The 21942-nt window shown below is 27.5% G+C and overlaps 6 protein-coding genes across 6 annotated transcripts; 5 read left to right on the forward strand and 1 right to left on the reverse strand.

Moving 5' to 3' along the window:
* Window positions 1-1926: 1926 nt before the first annotated feature.
* Window positions 1927-3654, forward strand: DICPUDRAFT_41704 (uncharacterized protein; the record flags this gene model as incomplete). Its single annotated transcript, XM_003293171.1, has 1 exon — window positions 1927-3654. The coding sequence occupies one exon, from the start codon at window positions 1927-1929 to the stop codon at window positions 3652-3654; it is 1728 nt and encodes a 575-aa protein (XP_003293219.1).
* A 955-nt stretch (window positions 3655-4609) lies between these two features.
* On the forward strand, window positions 4610-5620 carry DICPUDRAFT_41714 (uncharacterized protein; the record flags this gene model as incomplete). Its single annotated transcript, XM_003293172.1, has 3 exons — window positions 4610-4919; window positions 4997-5223; window positions 5315-5620. Coding segments are annotated over 3 exons (843 nt in total), but the record flags the coding sequence as incomplete, so codon positions are not given.
* A 2807-nt stretch (window positions 5621-8427) lies between these two features.
* Window positions 8428-15407, forward strand: DICPUDRAFT_95779 (uncharacterized protein; the record flags this gene model as incomplete). The annotated part of the gene is made up of 4 exons (XM_003293173.1): window positions 8428-8857; window positions 8929-11030; window positions 11106-12968; window positions 13008-15407. The coding sequence occupies exons 1-4, from the start codon at window positions 8539-8541 to the stop codon at window positions 15405-15407; spliced, it is 6684 nt and encodes a 2227-aa protein (XP_003293221.1). The 5' UTR covers window positions 8428-8538.
* An 822-nt stretch (window positions 15408-16229) lies between these two features.
* On the forward strand, window positions 16230-17020 carry DICPUDRAFT_7819 (uncharacterized protein; the record flags this gene model as incomplete). Its single annotated transcript, XM_003293174.1, has 2 exons — window positions 16230-16465; window positions 16522-17020. Coding segments are annotated over 2 exons (735 nt in total), but the record flags the coding sequence as incomplete, so codon positions are not given.
* Window positions 17021-17277: 257 nt separating this feature from the next.
* On the reverse strand, window positions 17278-19180 carry DICPUDRAFT_50844 (uncharacterized protein). The gene is made up of 2 exons (XM_003293178.1): window positions 19078-19180; window positions 17278-19008 (listed from the first exon to the last, which is right to left on the reverse strand). The coding sequence occupies exons 1-2, from the start codon at window positions 19102-19104 to the stop codon at window positions 17293-17295; spliced, it is 1743 nt and encodes a 580-aa protein (XP_003293226.1). The 5' UTR covers window positions 19105-19180; the 3' UTR covers window positions 17278-17292.
* Window positions 19181-20136: 956 nt separating this feature from the next.
* Window positions 20137-21919, forward strand: DICPUDRAFT_50845 (uncharacterized protein). The gene is made up of 2 exons (XM_003293175.1): window positions 20137-20641; window positions 20707-21919. Exons 1-2 carry the CDS (start codon window positions 20193-20195, stop codon window positions 21782-21784), a joined length of 1527 nt encoding a protein of 508 aa, XP_003293223.1. The 5' UTR covers window positions 20137-20192; the 3' UTR covers window positions 21785-21919.
* The last annotated feature ends 23 nt before the right edge of the window (window positions 21920-21942 follow it).

Here is a 21942-nt window from a genome sequence, read left to right on the forward strand (position 1 = left end):
AAACCCTCCAATATTTATTTTTATATTTTAATGGCATTGTTGTTTTTGTTTTATTATTAATTAAAGTTGTAAATAAAAATAATAACAATAATATAATATTCCTCTATTTATATAAATATATATGTTAAATTTATAAATAAACAATGAATTTAAATTATTTTAAATATTAAATAATAATTTTATTTTATGATTATTATTAATTTTAATTATTTAGTTGAAATTCTTTATTGTTAAATTAATCTAAATTTCATTCGTCTAAAAAAAAATAATTGATTATTTTTTAAATGGGGAAAAGAAAAAAAAGTTTATATTAGGAAGAGTGTGAATTTAAATGTTTATATTTTTTAATTTTATTTATTTTAAAAGATTATTATTTATTGAAATCTTTAAATTAATTATTATTATTAATAATTACTGATAAATAAAAACATTTTATTTTTATTAGTGTGTTATATATATATGATTATTTAAAATTGAAAATTTAAACATTGGAAGTAATATTGCATTGTTGGAGAACAGTGCATATTATCTAATATATTTTTTAAACCCGCTACACCCAGATATAAAAAATACCCTATATGATTATTTGATTATTATTTTTTTTTTTAATTTGTCAATACTTTGGGCATCTTTTTAATAACCGCTTTACCAGGATTTAGTGCAATATGTAAAAATAAAAAAATCTTTAAAATTAATAAAAAATAAAAAAAAAATGATTAAAAAACCAAATTTTTTTTAAATTATTTTTTCGTTAATAGTTTTTTTATAAAAAATATAAAACCAATATTGATAATAAAATACCATTACATTTTGTTTCATATAATAAAGAACAAACTTCACACTATATTCCTAATACAACATTAAAAAAATTAATTATTATTTGGCATTAAATATTATTAATATTTTTTATTATTATTATTTTTTGTGTTAGGTTCAACAAAAACAAAAACGACAATAACATTAAAAACTAAAACAACAACAACAACAAGTAGCTTATATTATTATTTGCTTTAAAGTTGTTGTGTGTGTGTGTGTGTTTGCGTGTGCGTGTTAGATTTTGTGGATATTATTTCATTGGTTTGTTTATTTGTGTGTGTGTTTAGTAATCACTTTTTTATTTTTTTTATTTTTTTTTTCTCTCTATATAAGAGATATTAAAATAAATAAAAAATTAATAATTTTAAAAAATAATACAAAAAAACATCTAGTTTAAAGTCTATACTTTGTGTAGTAATACTTTATTATACCCCACTTTTAATAATAAATAATTAATTTTATTAAAATAATAGAAATAATAGAAATAATAATAGTAATAATTTTAAAAAAAAAAATATATAAATAAATAGTTTTTTTTATTTTATTTTATTTATTTTTATTTTATTATTTTATTTAAGATTAAAGATTATTTTTTAATTTTATTGGTGTATTTTTTTTATCTAATTTATTTCTAAATTGACAGCGAAATTTCGACAAACAACTAAACAAAAATAGAAAGTTATTGATAATTGTGTAAAATTAGTAACAACAAAACATTTCTCTGTAGTATCTTTTTTTATTTTTATATTTTTGTGTGTGGTGTGTGGTATTATTAGTTTGTAATAATATTTTATAAGTTTACATATATATCATATTCTATTTAATATCACTCCTATAATAATAATAATAATAACAATAATAATAAATACCAACATATAAATTTCTATTTATATTTTTTTATTTTATATTTTTTAATTAATTTAAATTTTAATATAAGCATACAATATTAAAATTAAATAAATTAAAAAAAATATAAAATTAGAAAACAAAAAAAAAAAAAAAATTATTAAAACAACAACAACAACTCCAAGAAAAAAAAATTTTAAATATCTAAAAAGTTATTATTATCACTATTTAGAACAATTAGAAACTATTTTCATTAGTAAAAAGATGCAAGCATCTTTATTTTTCTTAATTTTAAGTTTTTTAACTTATATCATCCTTTCAATTCAAGGAGCCACCGATGTAAATCAAGACCATGTAGGCGGTTGCCAACATCCAGTGTATTGCACTGGGTCATTGTTAAAAACCATCCAATTGAATCAAGTGTTCAATGACTCTAAAACTTTTGTCGATATGCCAATGAGATATCCAGTAGATTATATCAATCAACAATTTGAAGTTTTAATGTTCAACACAAGTAAAACTGGTGGTCCAAATAAGGCAGAGCTTTTAGAATTTTTAAACAATAATTTTTACCCAGCCGGTTACGAAGTCGAGCCAGTTACCCCAGTAGATTGGTTCCCAAATCCAGCATTCCTCGATAAAATTCAAGATCCAGAGCTTAAAAGATTTGCCACTAGTGTACATGGTAAATGGTTAGATTTAACAAGAGTATTTAATGTTAGTGGTTTATGCGATGATTGCTATTCATCCATTCCAGTTACCCATCCATTTGTTATTGCTGGTTCAAGATTCCGTGAATTTTACTATTGGGACACTTATTGGATTATTCAAGGTCTTTTGGTTTCAAATATGACTGCAACTGCAAAAGGAATGTTAACTAATTTTAGAGATATTATTACCGAGTATGGTTTCATTCCAAATGGTGGTCGTATTTATTATTTAAATAGAAGCCAACCACCATTATATACTCTTATGGTTAAATCATATGTTGAAGCAACCAGCGACTACCAATTCCTTCAAGAAACTTTACCAATTTTAGATGCTGAATACCAATGGTTTATGAAATATCGTACCACCCAAATTAATACTTGTGACGGTGGATCATACACTTTAAATTTATATAACGTATCAACCAATACACCACGTCCAGAATCATTCTATGAAGACTTTACAGGTGCCTCAGTGTTCTCTAGTGATGACGAGCAAAAATTCTATTACAGCTCAATTACATCAGGCGCTGAATCAGGTTGGGATTTTTGTTCACGTTGGTTCTCGCAATCAGATAATACAAATTTAACCACTATTCAAACCATTGAAGTCGTACCAGTAGATTTAAATTCAATTTTGTACTATAACGAAAAAACATTATCAATGTTCCACAATTATTTTGGTAATACCACAATGTCCACTTTCTACCAAAAAGCCGCATCAGAAAGAGCAACTGCAATTCAATCTGTTTTTTGGGATGAAAATAATTTACAATGGTTCGATCTCAATTTAGAAACACAAACATTAAACGAAAACTTTTATATTTCAAATTTATTACCATTGTTTGTAGATATTGAAGAAGAGATCAATATGAACGACGAAGAGATCGATTCAATTTTCAAAGAGCTATCTGATGTTTTATTAAACTTCCCAGGAGGTATTCCATCATCTCTTATCGACACCAATCAACAATGGGATTTACCAAGTGCATTCCCAAATCTTCAATACTTTGTCATCGAGCTTTTAATGGACACCAACACAACTGTTTCAACTGCAATTGGCAGATCCTTAATTAATCGTTGGGTAACCACAAACTATTGTGGATGGAATTCAACTTTAGAAACAGAAGGTGGAATGATGTTTGAAAAATATAATGTATACGATGTTGGTACCCCAGGTGGTGGTGGTGAATATGTTGTTCAAAACGGTTTTGGTTGGACAAACGGTGTAGTCTTGCATCTTTTGAACAAGTACTCAGACATTATAACTTTAAATTCATGTTAAATATATAATATTTTATTGGATATTTATTAATAATACACCACATTGTATTAATAGTTCATATTAATCATATTGATTCGAATAAAATAATTTTATTTATTTATTAAATATTTAAAAAAAAAAAAAAAAAAAAAAAAAAAATTTCATTTTCTATTTTTCATTTTTTATTTTTAGTTTTTTAGTTTTTAAAGAAATATCTTTTTATAAAAACTGTTTATGAAATTTTTTATATCATTCTCTTTTATAAGTAGAATTAACAATGGTACCAAATTTATAATCACCCATAAATTGTATTAATAAGGAAATAATTTTTTAAATACAAAATAGAAACCGGTAGCCTTTATTATTAAAATATGTTAATCACCCAAAGAGGATTATCAAAATATATATAAATAATACCTTTTTTTTTTTTTATTTAAAAATTTATTTAAAATTATTTTTTTTAAAATTTTTTTTTTTTTTTAAATTTTTTAGATAATTTTTTTTTTTTAAAAATTTTAGAATTTTTTTTTTATTTTTTTATTTTTTTATTTTTTTTTTTGTATAAATCCTATAATAATTTATTTATTTTTAGTAATTGTAATTCTTTAAAAAAAAATTATAATCAATTATTTATTTAACTTATTTATGTATGAATTAAAACAATTGTAATATTATCACACACACCCACCCAAAAACCATAATAAAATTTTTATAATATCAACACCCCCACACGAAAGATATAAAAAAATTTTATTTGCACAATACAAAATAACAACATACAGTTTTTTTAAAAAATAAAAAAATAAAAAAAATAAAGATTTAAATTAAAACCAAAAATCAAAACTTTTTTTTTTTTTTTATTAAAAAATAAACACACCACAGAAATTTTATAATACAAGAGAATCATAATACAAGCATTTTTAAATACTATTATAATAGCAATAACTGTAATAAAACAATATAGTACAAATTAGAAATGGCATCAGTTGATACATCAGTTCCATCACTCGATAAGGCATGGAGAATTAATTACGACGATTTAGAGTTTAATTCAGAGATTGGCAGCGGTGGCTTTGGTAAAGTATATAGAGGCGAATATTTAGGTACACCTGTAGCAATTAAAAAGATTCAAATTTTACCAGATGACCCAAACCGTGTTGATCTTGAAAAATTTTTAAACCGTGAAATCGAAACAATCAAACTTTTTTCTCATCCAAATGTAATCCAATTTGTTGGTCTTTCAGAAAAAAATGGTATTTTATTTATTGTAACTGAATTAGTTGAAGGTAACTATAACTGCATCGAAATTATAATAAACCTATCACATTATAATAAATATTAACTATTTACTTTTTTAATTTAGGTGGCGACTTACAATATTATTTAAAAAACAAATCAATCGAGTTATCGTGGTTTTTAAGAGCCTCTATTGCTCACGATGTTTCATTGGCTATGGCCTACCTTCACAATCAATCAATTGTTCACAGAGATTTAAAATCAACTAACCTTTTAGTAGATAGAAATTGGAAAATTAAAGTTTGCGATTTTGGTTTTGCAAGAATTGTCGATGAAGAAAATAATAAATCAATGGTAAACTATTGTTAGATTATGATATAAATATCTTTTAATTATTTTTATACTAATATTTTTTTTTTTTTTTCTTTTTTTTAAAAACTATTAGACTATTTGTGGTACAGATAATTGGATGTCTCCAGAAATGATAACTGGTAAAGATTATGATGAAAAATCTGATGTTTTTTCATTTGGTATTGTTTTATTAGAAATTATCACAAGAGTTAAACCACAGCCATATATGAGAGGTGCTGATTTTGGATTATCTGAAGATATTGTAAGAAATCAATTAATTCCTGAAGATTGTCCAGCTTCATTGGTTAAACTCACTTTTGATTGTTGTAGAGTAGATCCAGCCCAAAGACCATCATTCAAAGAAATTGCCTCAATTCTTAAAAATATTAAAATATCACTTCAAGATCCAAATTTAGTATTCCCAGCAATTCGTACCTTTGATGAACAGCTAAAAACCAATTCTCCAAATAACACTGGTGCTCCAAGATTAGCAAATCTCCCAATCGGTATGTCAAATGGTAATAATGATATTGATAATGATGATGATGATGATGACGATGATAGCAATTCATCATTCCCAAGACCATATTCAGACAATAGTAACAGTAATACATTAGACTCTGATTATCAATCAACAACATCTCAACCACAAGAAGAGGAAGAACAACACGAAAATAATGATGAAGAGTATGATAGCGAACAAAAGAGACAATATGAATTACAACAACAACAATATTTACAACAATTAGAACAACAAAAACAAAGAGAGTTTGAAGATGAACAAGATGACGATGATGATGAAGAAGAAGACGAAGAAGAAGAAGAAGAAAGTACTGATGAAGAAGATGTTCCAAAACCAGCCAAAAAGAATATTTTATTCCAATTAGAAAATAATACCTATCATGAATATGAACCTTACTATGAGGATGATGACGAATACGACGAAGATGAAAACGAATACGACGAAGATGAACACGATTACGATCAAGGCTATGACGATTTTGATGAAGATGACGATGATGATGAAGAGTATGAAGACGATGAAGATGAAAGACAAATTCAATATTACCAACAAAAACAATTGGAACAACAACAATTAGAAGAACAATATCAAAAACAACAATTAGAACAATTAATATTAGAGGAACAACAACAACAACAACAACAACAACAAGAAGAGGAAGAAGAATATGACGATGTAATTAGACATAGTACTGATGAAGAGGATCAAAGTGATAATAGCGAAATTAAACAATCACATCCATGGTCACAACACTTTGAAAACAAATCCCAAGAAGAAAACTCACAAGAAGAAATTAAACCAGAGGAATCCATTTCCAATACCACAACAACCAAAGAGCAAGAGGAAACAACCTTAGGCGGCGAAGAAAGTATTGAAGAGGAAACAAAAGAAAATGATACCGAAGAAACTGAACATGTTGTAGAGGCCGTCGAACAGACTAAAGAAGAAACAAGAGAAGAGTTAGTTTCTAATCAAGATGTTAAAGAAGAATTAGTTACAAACAATGAAACTAAGGATGAAGATTCAAACACAGTTGTTGATGAAACTAAAATTGAAAACGATATTAAAGAAGAACCATCTACTGTTGTTACTGAAGAGTTAGTCACTGAGCCAGTTTCTGAATCAATTGTCGAACCAGTTTCTGAACCAGTTTCCGAACCAATTGATGAACCAGTTTCCGAACCAATAATTGAACCAGTTTCCGAACCAATTGTTGAACCAGTTTCCGAACCAGTTGCTGAGCCAATTGTTGAGCCAGTTGCTGAACCAATTTCTGAGCCAGTTGCTGAATCAGTTGCTGAACCAGTTACTGAACCAATTACTGAACCAGTTGCTGAACCAGTTGCTGAACCAATTACTGAACCAGTTGCTGAACCAACTATTGATACTGAACCAATTACTGAACCAGTTGCTGAATCAGTTGCTGAACCAATTATTGAACCAGTTTCTGAACCAATTGCTGAACCAGTTGCTGAGCCAATTGTTGAACCAATTGCTGAGCCAATTGTTGAACCAATTGCTGAGCCAATCACTACAACTAATCAAGAACCAGAAATTAAAGAAGAACCAGTTATTGAACCTGTTGTTGAAACTGTTGTAAAGGAAGATAAAGAAGAATCAGCTCAACAAATTGTTGAACCAGTAAAAGTTGATGAACAAATTAAGCCAGATATTAAAGAACAAGCCGTTGATGAACCTGTCAAAGTTGAAACCAACACAACAACCACCCCAATTGTTGTTCCAATCGAGGAACTAAGCTCTAAATCAAGCGTTGTAGAGCCAGTTATTAATGAACCAAAAGAAACTAAAGTAGAAATTGTAGAAAAACAAGAACCAGCCTCTGTTGTTGTTTCATCATCACAAATTAATGAAAAACCATCAACACCAATCAAACAACAACCACAACAAACCTCAATCAATACTACACCAGTTAAACAACACACTGAAATCAATGTTAACCCAACCCCAACCAAAGCCCCATCATCACCACCACTCCCACCAGCTTCAAACGAAAAAATACCACTCATCACACCAAAGAAGAGGGGCTGTTGTTCATGTTTCATACAATAAAAAAATTTTAAATACGATAAATATTATATCTTTAGAATTAAAAATAATTTGATCAAAAGATTTATATAAGAGTCAAAAAAAAAAAAAAATAATAAAAAAAAAACCATATATATTATAAATTTAAAACAAATTTTCCAGAAAGTCTTTTTTAATTCTACCAATTCAATTAATTTGCTTTTATAAACCTGAATTTTTTTTTTTTTTTTTTTTTTTTATAAATCCAAAAAATATATAAAAGAAAGAAAGAAAGAAAAAGGGAAATTAAATATCATTAATCAAATAGTAAAAAAAAGGAAAATTTAAATTTTTTTTTTTTTTTTTTTTTTTTTTTTTTTTTTAATTTTATTTTTTTTTCATTTTTTTTTTTTTTTTATTTTTTATAATTTTTTTAAATTTTTCAAAAAAAATTTTTTTTATTATTTTTATAAATATTTTGTAATTGTTAAATATAAATTATCATTGTTTATTTTATACAAATACAATATTTACTTAATTTGTGTGTTTTTATTATTTAATTTTTTTTATTATTAAATTAATTATATATCACAAATTTATTTTATTTTTTATTTTTTGTATTTTATTTTTTTCGTTTTTTTTTTTTTTAAAAATTTTTTAAATAATCAGTAGGAAAAAAAATAATTACTTAGAAATCATAATAATAATAGATAAATAAATAGACGTAATAGTAAATAACATAAAATATATAATAATTAAAATTTATTCAAATGAATTTTAATTTAGATTTAGAATATTTAAATAATAACCCAAATTCAATTATCGATTATCTAACTAAAATCTGGAAAGATGATGAACCAACCCATTATAAAGAGTTTTTAGATATTTGTATGAAAATTGTAACTGGTACCGAAAAACCAGAAACATTTTTTAAAGAATTATCAGATAGAAAATTATTGAATTTTGGGGCTTGCGAAACAACTTGGTCATTTGGTGATACTGCTTATAAATGTAGAACCTGTCAATTAGATCCAACTTCTGCATTATGCACAGCATGTTTCAAAGAGGGTGATCATGAGGGTCACGATTGTAGGTATTTAAAATAATAATAAAAACCCATAAAACAAAATATACTAATTCGATTTTTTTTTCTCAAATAGATGCTTTACAAAGTGTTGGAGGTGGTTTTTGTGATTGTGGTGACCCAACAGCATTCAAACCAAGTGGTTTTTGTACAAGACATAAAGAACAAAAAATTGACGTAACAAAGTATCCAGAAAGATTCATATTAGCAATGAGTTTTGTAGTTCAATTCATATTAAAAAAGATATATATTTTCTATGACAAGGACAACACTTTATTATTTGACTCATTTATGGATTGGTTATTAAAGATGGCACAACGTGGTGATATTATTAAAGTCGTAGTAATCAAATATATTTCAAATACCGATATTGGCAACACTCATCTTCTTCCACCATCACCATTCTCAACACCATTAATTCAACTTTTCTATTCACCAGATCTCCACCAATCAGTATCTCGTTCAATGAAAGAAACTATTGCAAACTTTTGTGTTTTCCTTCGTGGTTCTGTTGAATTCATCGAATCATTCATTAAACTAATATTACCAATCTACAAGAAATGCATCACTGAAAGTAAAAAACACATTTTGCTCACTTCATACTCTATTTTTTCATCAACTGCTATGGGAAATCTTTTATTACAAGAGAACGCTGCCGAAATCGTAATGGAAACCATCAATGAATTCTTTTATAAATTTTTCTATATTAGAGGCGATAAGAAAAAGAAAGAGCACTTTAAAGAATCTTACCTATATCCACAATATAAACAAATAACTCAACTTTATGAAGTACCACAGGCTGTTTCTATCTTAAGAACCGATATTAGTTTTATTCTTGGCAACAGTGGCGTTGCAAGTAGTGTTATCAAATCTAAACAATTACTATCATTATGGTTCAACGTTATTGGTATTGCTCAGGGTATGAATCCAAATATTCAAACTCGTGGAACTAATACTGATGATTGGGTGCCACCTTTCAATGTTGATATTAGTTTTTCAAATACAATTTTCCCCATCATTAATGCTATCCCATTAGACAAAGCAAGTTTAGATCAATTCTTATTATTTAGTACACAATATTTAGGTAAATGGATTTTAGGTTGGTTAGAATATAGAAATGGCTATTTAATTGAAAAACAACAAAAACAACAACAACTTTTAGAAGACAATGAAAAATCTGATAAAGATAGTTCACAATCAACAACCACCACTACTACTACCACTACAGAGAAATCAACCACTGAATCACATTATTTAAATAATATTAAACAGTTACTATCACTTCATGTCAAACGTGAGGGATTTTCATTCCACTTGCCATTACATAGAGTTGTATCAGCAATATTATTCAAATGTATCAATAGTAGTTTAGGAAAAGAGTTTAAGAGTCAAGGTGGTTTAAAGGCATTGTTCTCACAAATTATTGGTCAAGATTCTCTTATTTCAATTTCTGACTATGCCAAAGGTTCATCATATCATCCATTTAAGATTTTAGCATCCTTGGGTGAAATTAGATCAGGCATGTGGAAAGCACACGGAAGAGAAGAGGATATGTCACTTCAAACTATTATTTATCAAAGTCTTCATTATCAAAAATACTATGATCTCGATATATTTTTAGTTCAAATTGGTGCTGTCACAATGGGTTCAAATCAATTTTTAAATCATGCTCTCAATATTTACAATTTAGAAGATTGGTTTGAAATTGAATATACCAATTTAAATAAATCAATTGATGGTACACCAATTATTCCACCATCAACTCCATCCAAATCACTTAGACAAAGTTCAAGTGGGGTTAAAACTACAACTGAAGAAAAAGAAAAGGAAAAGGAAAAAGAAAAGGAAAAGGAAAAAGAAAAAGGTAAAGATCAAGAAAAGAAAGAAACCAAAGAGGAAAAGAAAATTAGAAAAGAGAAACAAAAAATTGAAGAGAATCTTCAAAAGAAAAAGAGTCTTTCAGAGGATTTCCTCCAATGTATTATTATGTTGGCTACAAATAAACTTATGTGTGGTATGACTGAGGACCAAATCATCAGAAAAGAACTTATTCATAGATTATGTTTGGGCGATAGTACTCACTCTCAATTAACCAAAGCAATCAAAAAGAAATTGGTTCATCATCAAAATTTTGAAAATATATTAAAAGAAATCTCAACTTTCCAAACTCCACAAAAAGTAATTATAGATTTATAATTTTATTTAAACATGTATTTTTAATCCTTATATTAATTATTTATAATTTTTTTATAGACTGAACAAGGCAAATATCAATTAAAAGAACAATTTTGGAGTGAGTTTGATCCATATTTTGCACATTATAATACTCAAGATATTCAAAGTGCTGAGGAAAGATACAGCGAATTTACCAATAAAACCAAAACCAATATCGCTAGAGGTACCTATATTAATTATCCAACATTACCATGTTTAGAAGACCTCAATACAATTTTATGCTCAAAAGTTTTACATCAAATTTTATTCACAATTTTACAAAATCAATTAGTTGATAGTGCTAAATCAACCGATACACTCTTTACCCATGCTCTTCATGCTTTAGATCTCAGTATTAATCAAGCATTAAACAATTTTGAATTAAAAGCTGAAGCTTCTGACGCCCCAATGACTATTCCAACACCAAGCAAACTCTCTAAATCTGCTTCACAAAACTTTAATACATCAACCAGCGTTCCAAAGAGCTATAGCGAAATTGAATTCCCATCAAAGAAAAATATTTTCATTAATGCCTCTGTTGATATTCAAGTTTCTGAACAAAAAAGATTATCATTAATTATTCTTTTGGTTAAATTAACATCATCCCAACAAGTCAATGCCGATCAAAAACAACATATTCAAAATATCATTAATACTCTTATGGAAAATAACTTTAATTGTAAACAAACCGTCGAAAATTATTGGGCAGCAATTAAAGCCAAAAAACAACCACAATCATCCCGTAAAGAAGATCCAGAAGAAGAAAAGAAACGTTTAGCTCGTGCTAGACAAGCAGCTATCCTTGCTCAAATGAAATCACAACAATCTGCTTTCAAATTTGAAGAAGGTGATGAGGATTACGAAGATGAAGATTTAGATAATAAACAAGATAAAAAACCAAAAGAATCTAATGCACTTGTTGTTGATGGCCATGAATCAACTACTACTTGTGCTCTTTGCCGTGAACCAGGTTCAATTGACCGTCCAATGGGTAGAGTTGCTTTCATTCAACCATCTTCAATTTTAATGCTTTCAAAACTCACACCAGAAGAAAGAAAACACCGTATCACAGAGGCCATTAAAAAGGATTTAGTAGATAGTGGTACTTCCCCAGTTTCAAATGCAAACATTAATAATAACAATAATGACAACAATAACAATGTTGGTGAAAATAACGAATCAAGAGTTAGTCGTGGTGAAAATAATGGTCTTGCTAATCAAACCGAAAATCATAATATTGTTAATCCAATTGGTGTTGGTGTTGGTGGTTTAGCTGATTACATTAATACCGGTCTAGATGAAATGGACGATGAAGATATTGCTGATGCTGATATCATGGCTGGTGACGATGAAGAAGATGATAGTGAAGATGAAGTTAGTAAGGCTATTTCTTTCCTTAACCGTGTTTCACATGCAAACGATTTCTTTGGTTTTGGTGAAGAAATGGAAATCGAAGGTGATGATGATAACGATGACGATGAAGATGAAATGGATGACGATGATGAAGATGAAGACGAAAATGAAGAGATTGATGGAGAAACCGATTCAGATTCAGGCGATTCACTTATCGATGAATCAGACGACGAGTTTGGTTACGATGATGCTGAAAGCGATGCAGAATTAGAAGATTTCGATACCTATTTTGAAAATGAAGACGATGCCCTTGACCTCTTATCCAGACGTTTAACCAATCATGCTGCTTCCCGTCGTGTTCAAACCCATGGTATTCCACAAACTCCAATACAAAATCAATTCTCCAATGATTTAGCCCAATCACTCTTAAGAGCTCTTCAAAGAATAAATCCAACTAATCAAAATAGTAATAATATTCTTAACGAGCTTCAAAGTCAAATTTCTACTGGTAATCCAACAATTCACTTTCAAGCCAGAGCTAACAATAGAGTAGTTCCAAACTTTGATTTACAATCATTCATTAATCAGGTATCACAAGGAGATCATAATGTTAGTGTTCGTATTGATAGAACAACTGATAATAATAATAATAATAATAATAATAATAATAATAATAATAATAATAATAATAATATTAATAATAATAATAATAATAATAATAATAATAATAATAATAATAATAATAATAATAACTATAATATCAATAACAACAATAATAACACAACTACAACCACTACAACTACTACAGCTCAACCAGAAATTATTTCAATTGAATCGGATGAATCAGATGATATGGGTATTTTAGAAGAGGATGAGGATGAAGATGATATTGATGATTTCTTTGATAATAATTCATTTGACGATATGGATAATAATGTTTTCCTCAAATATGATTCAACTACAGAACCACTCACTGGTAACCCATGGTCTAATAAATTTAGTAAACAAGAAATCTTTAGAAATACTGAAGAATCAGTCAATCTTAATCTTTCATTCTGTGGTCACCAAATCCATGATAGTTGTTTTTCTGAATATGCTTGGTCATTAATCAAAAATAATGAAGGTGGTGAATTAGTTAATCCAGATAAAAACGAATTCCTTTGCGTCCTTTGTAGAAGAATAGGTAATGCCATTGTTCCAGTAGTCCCTGATTCAAGCTTCCAAAATGAGTTACATTGTCAACATGTTATTACACCAAAAATGGCAAGAGAAAATTCAAAAAATAAAGAGCTTGTTCCATATTCAGAATTTTATCATTCATTAGGTAGAAGACTTACAGGTAAAGATGAACAATACAAGAAACTTATGGACTCACCATCTCCACAGTCACTTAGAAATCTCAGACAACCAATTGATCAATTTGCCACTAGAATATATGGTGTTAGATATAACCTAGATTTCTATTCATCAAAATCAGATTCAACTGTATCACCTTTCTTAAATTCGGCCCTAACCTCAACTATCGCAGGTACAGAACTTTCCATTCGTGTTCCAGATCCAGATGCATCCGTTAATCCAAATGAATACCCACTCTTTAAGATGTCTGATTCCAATCGTATTGATATTCGTTCACTCTTTAGATATCTTATTGCTCATTCACATCTCTATCCAGTACAACAACATCAAGGTAAACTTTTATGGCAATCAATCTCTGGTTCACATGAAACCCAATTATTACCAACTCCAGAAGAAGAGGAAGAAAAATTAAAAAAAGAGGAAGAGGCTGCCGCTGCTGCTGCTGCTGCTACCAAAGACAAAAAAGAAAAGAAAGAAAAACCACAACCACGTGAATACCCAGAAATATATAATGAAGGTGTTTATGGTGAAGCTTTCCCACCACTCCTTTCATTGGATCTTTTCCATACTTTTGTTCAAGTATTCATTAGATATGCCGACACTGATTTACAAATCAACGTTGAAAAATTCTATATGGTTGCCAGAATGTTTTATGATGCCTCCATCACCCAATCAATCCTTCAACAATTCAAGACTACAGATCCAACTTTTGAATCTTCAGATTCATTCATTAATAGTGTAAATAATCTCATCTCAGCTACCCGTGAAACCGTTACTCCAGTCCAATCAATTCCAGCCGAACACCTTACAGCCATTAAGAGTAATTGTTTAGTCTTTTTAAGAAGACTCTCATTATTCCTTTTCTCTTGTCTTAAAACTGATCCAATTTCAATTAGTATCGCCGACCTCTCATTAGAAAATGAAATAAATTATTTGGTTAACTATTTAAATCTCCCAGAATTTGATGGCCAAGCTACCGATATCCTAAACAGTCTTATTTCTCATTCTGAAAAAGTACCATTGGTTTCAGCTTGGGTAGAACAATTATTATTTGTTTCAGCAATTTCTTCAAGTGTTGAGGACAGTAATAATGAAACTAATACCACCACAACTACCACCACACCAAATAACAATCAACAAATAGTACCAGTTAAAAAACCATCGATTTTACCATCACCAATTATCCCAAATCCATTTTTATTAATTAAACTCCCAGAACAATACAACGCAGTCTCTCAATACTATTCATTAATCCCATGTATTCAATGTAAAACCATTTCAAGTAACCAAGCAGTTTGTTTAATTTGTGGTACATTATGTTGTTTAGGTGGATGTTGTAAGAGATTCTTTGATCAAAAGAGTGAATGTATTTTACATGCTGAAAGATGTAATGCAGGTACCGGTATCTTTTTACTCATCAAAACTAGCTCAACTCTTTTAATTCACATCCCAAGAAAAACTTTCTGGATATCCCCATATTTAGATGACCATGGTGAAGAAGATCCAAATTTAAGAAGAGGCAGACCACTATTCTTAAATGCAAATCGTTACAACCAACTTAATACACTTCTTGTTAGACATCAAATCGATCAAGATTCTAAAATTGCCGAAAATACTTCAAGAGAATTTTAAATAAAAAATTTTATATATAATTATTTTATTAGTTTTTAATTATTTTTATTTTATTATGTTTAATTTTGTTATTGTCAAAGTGGGTATTTAAAAATATTTTGAAATTTTTATTCAATTTTATATTTGCTAACTTTTAGAGATCGATTGTGATGTGTTTTTATTATTATTAATTTAACTAAATCGTCAACAAATATTTATCAAGTCTGAACCTTATTAACTGATAAAACTTCTAAAGACGGAATCATCAACCAAGATTCCCAAGATAAATTGTTTTTTATGAATTCATAATAAATGCTTTTTCCTAATAAATTATAAAAAAAATTCAATGTTTTGTTAACATTGTTTTGAAATAAATCTTTTAAAACTAAATTATCTTTACCCTATTTACAAATTAATATTTAATTTATTTTTTGTTTTAAAAAAAAAATTAAAAAAAAGTTTTAATAATAAAAATTGGTTTTCTTTAAAGAATGTATAAAAGAGATTTAAAAATATAAATAAATTATTTCTTGAAAAAAAGAGATTTAATCTTTAAAAAGAAAAAAAAAAAATTTTAAATAAAAAAAAAAAATTTTATCTGTAATTATAATTTATTTGTTTTTAAATTTTATATTTAAAAAATTTATATTTTTTTTATTTTGTATTTAAAATAAAAATAAAGTTTTTTTTATTCTGCATTAAATATAATATATAATTAATGAAAACATTTTTGTTAATAGTTTTTTGTGGCCAGATAATAGTAAGTATATTAAAAAAGAAAAAAAATGTGAAAAAAAAATTAAAAAATATCTTTTTTTTTTATAGAAATGGACAAAAGAAAATTTATCTTTGTATTTTAAAGAAAAAGAGTTTAGAAAGACAATGGATTTTTTGGATGAAAAAATGAAAAATAAATATTTTGGTTTCTCAATGTTAGAAAAAGCTTTAAAAAAAAATGATAGTAATTATATTGAAACTGATCAATTTTTTACTCACACAATGTTATTTATGTTTCAAGTATCACTCTTTTCTCTTTATAAAAAAAAAGGAATAGTACCGTCTATGGTAATGGGAATAAGGTAAGATTTATTAACTATGGTATATTTTTTTATTTTTTAACACTTTTTTCTTTTAGTTGCGGTGAAATTTCTTCATTGTATATAAGTGGGGTTTTAGATTTAGATACAGCTTGTGATATAGTTTTTTTAAGAGCAAAACTTTTAAATGATACTTTAGATAAAGAAGGAAAAATGATTGGTATTTTTTGCAATAAAAATATTTATGATAATAAGTATTCAAATCTTTATAACACATTAGAGCAGTCTCTATATATTTCACCTAATGCTTTTGTTTTATCAGGTAAAAATGATGAAATTATAGATCTAGAAAATAGACTAAAACAGGATGGGATAAAATATTCATCAATGAGTTTGGGTACTAGATTCCATTGCAGTGTTCAAGATGCAACTAAAAATGATGTTCTATCATTAGATATAAAATCAAATTTACCCACAATTCCAGTTTTATCTTGTGCAAATTTAAAATATTTTAATGAAAATTATAAATATGACCAAAATCATTTGTACGAAAATATAAGAAATCCTTGCCATATACAACAAAGTTATGAAAAAATAATTGAACTTATTGATAAATCCAATGAATATGATAAATTAGTGGTATGTGAAATGGCCCCTTGTCAATTGGGATCAGGCAATTACATTGTAAATGATATTTTCCCAACAATTAAAAGCAATAGATTAACAAAGGATTCAATCAAAATTATGTCATCTTTAAATCTAGATATTGAATATATTGATAGTTTAATTAAAGAAATAAATAGTTAAATATTTCTATAAAATACTTATAAAAATCGATTTTTATTTTTATTTTTACTATGATTAATTAATTAAATAACTATTTTAATCATTGACTTCCTAACTTTTATTAAACTTTGTTTTAAGGAGCTTTTAATATTGATTTCGTTATTCTTTTTATCCTTTGCCGAAATTTTTTGTAGTTTTTGAATTTCCTCACCAACAGATTTAATTTTATTTGAACAGCTATTTAATAATGAATTTAATTGAGCGGAATCGAAATCTTGTGAATTTTTAATTGTTAATAAGAGATCTCTTTCCTCTTTATTATCATCTTCATCCAAGTATACAGTATATTGTGATTTATTTAAAATCTCCTCAGCTCTGTTGATTAGTCTTTGGGCATGATAAAGTAATTTACGCTTCTCTGATAGTGGGAAATGGTCTTGGTTCTTTTGAATCTTCTCGATTAAACCCTTAGAAATACCCCAACAATGATGCATTAAATTAACTGTTAAATAATTGATGTCCAATCCTTTAATCTCTTTCCATATTTTGGTTTCTAATGTATCACCAAGTTCAGCCCCATAAATGCACTCGATAGCACGGTGATTACCAGAAGATAAAAGATTAATGAAATAACCTAACTCGAACAATTGGTGGCCTGAATAATAAGTATCCCTTTGGTTTGATGAATCCTCTGGTTCCTCAATCTTTGAAACAGTAGAAATTGGTGTGTTTGAATCAATACGTCTTGGTGGTGGATATAATGAAAATAACTTTTCAGTTGGAGCCACATAAACACCAATCCAATCTTCAGATTTATCTAAGTTATCAATTTCATCCTGAGCAACTAGATTGTGAGATGTTGAACCAGATTTATTGATCATTAGAATTTTAGATCCTTGAAGATTATGTTTTTCTAATAATGATTGAAAGTGATTATAAACCTTTAAAAGATTATAGTTTTTAATATCATTAATTTCAAAATCGGCATCAGTATATTTTACAGTTGGAAATTCAGCTTCTTTTTTAATATAACTTTGTTTTCTAACTTGAATTAACCATTCGTTTAAGATTTTAATATCTAAACTTTCTGGTAATTGGTCATCCTTTAAATTTTCTTCTAATTCTTTACACTCTTTGAATAGCTGTGATATTTCTTTTAATACTGTTGATATGTCCTCTTTACCCATACGAATATTCATAATTTTTTCACGCTCCTCACCCTCTAAAAATACAACTGGTTCTTTATTAGTCAACATTCTTTTAGTTTCCAAGAGTAAACGATAGGTGTGATAAAGCTTTTTGTGGTAATTGTGATTACTATTAATCATATTTAAGAGCAAAGTTTTCTGGTCTTCGGTTTGTTCGGTTTGACTATTGTTGAAAATTATTTTTGTAGCGTCACCCATCTGGCTTTTACTATAGCTAATATAATGAAAGATTACCGATTTAGTGATAAAACTCTTTTTAAATTTCATTAATGACTCCCATTGTGGAGATTTATAACAAAATCTATTTGAAAATACAGGCTCAATTAATTTTGGGTTTCCTTTATTAAGTAATTCTAAAAAGTATGAAACTTCGAATATTACATAATCCTCTGGAGTGTGGCCATCTATAATCGAGTTATTTATATCGTTTGATAAAACCTCATCGATATCTGTAGCATAAACTCCAAAATAATCGTTATCGCTAGTTTCGACATTTAAATTGAAGGAGTGACTACCAGCCAAACCAAAAAACATAATTTTGGATTCATCATCCTCGTTTGATTTCCTTTTCTTTAAAATTTCTATACCAAACTTTTTATTAAAAAAAATGAAAAGATATTAATAATTTAACAATTTAATAATTTAATAAATTATATTTACCTTTTTTATTTCTTGAATATCAGTCATGTTTGTTTTACATATAAAAGTATAAAACTATTATGTGCAATAATGTGATGTTAAAGTGATAATTATTGTGGTTTATGTTTTTATAATGGGGTATTTGAAAAAAAAAAATTGGAATTTTTTTAAAAAATTTTTTTTTAATTTTATCAAAAAAATTGCTTTTTTTTTTTTCTCATATATAATATTAGTACCTAAATATTTTTTTAAAAAAATTGAAATATTTAGGATATTATTTTGTGTTGTTAAATTGTTTAAAATATATATTATACTTTTCGCACACTTTATTTTCTTTTTGAATTTGAAAGAAAAATTATAATCAAGAAAAAAATTATTTTTAACGGGGGGTGGGTGATTAAAAAAAAAAAAATTTACATATAAATGTATTCTAAAAAAATAATATTTAATTTTTATTTTTTTGAGTGGGTGAGTGAAATAATGTATAGATTATATGAAAAGGTGGGTATTGAGATTTAAAAAGTTAGTTAGTGTTGAAATAGAAAAAAGGGGTGAAAATTTTTTTAAAAAAAAAATCAATTATAATAACATTGTTCATATAATTATTATTTATTTTAAATCATTGTTTTTATCAATGAAAAACCACGATACAAAGAGATATATTGGCATTATAATAAGACTTTTTGTAATTACATTCCATATATATTCATTTGTAATTTTCTCCAATTATATTTAAAGTAAAAATAAAAAAAATTATTATATCTCTCTCATTACTATATTTATATTTGCAAAATTCAATTATATTTTTTTGTTTTAATCTATATATAATATTGTTAATTTCAAATTTATTTAATTTTTTTTTTTTAATCAAAAATAAATACATATGAAAAAAATTCAGTTGCCACCCAGAGTAAGAAATTGAATTATTCATTACTAATTTGATTAATTAAAAAACAAATTTGGAATTTTATTTTTATTTTCTATTTTAATTTATATTTTAATTTAATTTAATTTTTTTTTTTAAAATTTATTTAAACAATTTTTTTTTTTTTAAAATATAAAATATTATTTCATTTATTACCCAATAATAATAAACTATCATTGTTTTATAAAAAATATATAATATAGTAAATATTATGAAAATATATAAAAAGTTTATTAGTTTTGCACTTTTGCTTTCTTTTTCTTCTGCTGCTTTAGCTGCAGATGAAATTCAAAACGGTCAAAATCAAGATGTTCAAAAACTTCAACAAGAGGCCCAGCATTGGGGAGAAGGTGGTGATTGGCATCCACACCCATCTCCACCACCACCAAGAGGTTGTGATTATTTAAGCGAAAACGAATGTAAAGCTCCAGGTTCAGGTTGCCAATATTTACCATTTGTTTCATGTTGTGGTGTAAAACGTTTCTTTTGTGTCAAAGATAATGGTAGTGGATGTGGAAATGCTCCTCTAACATGTGTTCAAGATACCAAATCAAATGCTATTTATGAATTATGGAGTCAATGTAGACCAAATTTACCAGAACTTGTAGATTTTAAACCATTAAACTCAACTTGTGACCAAAAATCTTGTGAATCAAGAGGGTATGTATAATAAAACATTATTACTACGTCTTTTTATAAAATACTTATAACTTTTTAATTAAAAGTGGATCATGTCAATGGAAAGAACCAGTACCATGTATGGGTACTAGTTGCTGCCCACGTTTTGCTGAATGTAGTGCTGATAATAATGGTGGTGGTAACCAAGATGTATGTAAGAATGTACTTTGTCCAGATGGATATGTATGTGAAGGAATTCATGGTGGAGCTTATTGTGTAGAAAAACCTCATCCACCACCACCACCACCAACATCACCACCACCACATACTCATCACCCACATCCACACCCCCATTCATTATGTGATGGTGTTAAATGTGAACAAGATAAAGAATGTATTGTTAATAAAGAAAATGCTGCCATCTGTGTCCCTAAACACCATCGTCCACCACACACCCGTCCACCACATACTCGTCCACCACACCCACCACCAAAACCAGAGTGTCTTTGCGATAAAGTCTCGTGTCCAAAAGGTTTTAATTGTATTGAATTTGATGGTCAAGCTAATTGTGTTGAATCAACACATGAAGAATGTTTAAGAAAACACTGCCCACCAGGATATGATTGCGAAGTTAACTGGCACGGTGAAGCTCATTGTGTACGTCCACCACCAGATCATCAATGTCACAATGTAACTTGCCCACCATTCCATGTATGTAAAATTATCAATGGAGAAACCACCTGTATAAGAAAACCCTTACCACCAGCCCACCAATGCCGTGATTTACGTTGTCCACCAGGTTATATGTGCACACTAATTAGCAACGTTCCAACCTGTGTTAAAGCTCCATCACCACCACCACCATCACACTGCCTTACCTGTCGTGATGTTGAATGTGGTAGTTTATCATGCCATATTGTACCAAACAAATGCCCAAGAGGAAGTGGTCCAAATTCCAAATGTTGTCCATATATTCCATCATGTGTACGTCCAGGTTGGGAAGATTCAAGCGAAGAAGAAGCAGGTGTACAATGTGGTCCATTTATTCAATGTAAACATAATGAAATTTGTCTCTTGAATGAACAAAGATGTGCCTCATTATGTGACTATGTAGAATGTAGTAGAGGTTCTCAATGTATTGTTAAAAACGGTATTCCTCAATGTTTAGAAAGAACAATTTTTTAAATTATATTAAAAAGTAAAAATCAAAAAAATAACAAATCAATTTGGTCAAATCAAACCAATTTAAAAAAAAAAAAAAAAAAAAAATTTCAATCAATAAGAATTAAAAAAAAATAAAAAATAAACAATTTCTTTAATAAAAAAAAACCCAATTTGAATTA

The sequence above is a fragment of the Dictyostelium purpureum genome (assembly GCF_000190715.1).
Source record: "Dictyostelium purpureum unplaced genomic scaffold DICPUscaffold_405, whole genome shotgun sequence".
Lineage (NCBI taxonomy): Eukaryota > Evosea > Eumycetozoa > Dictyosteliales > Dictyosteliaceae > Dictyostelium > Dictyostelium purpureum.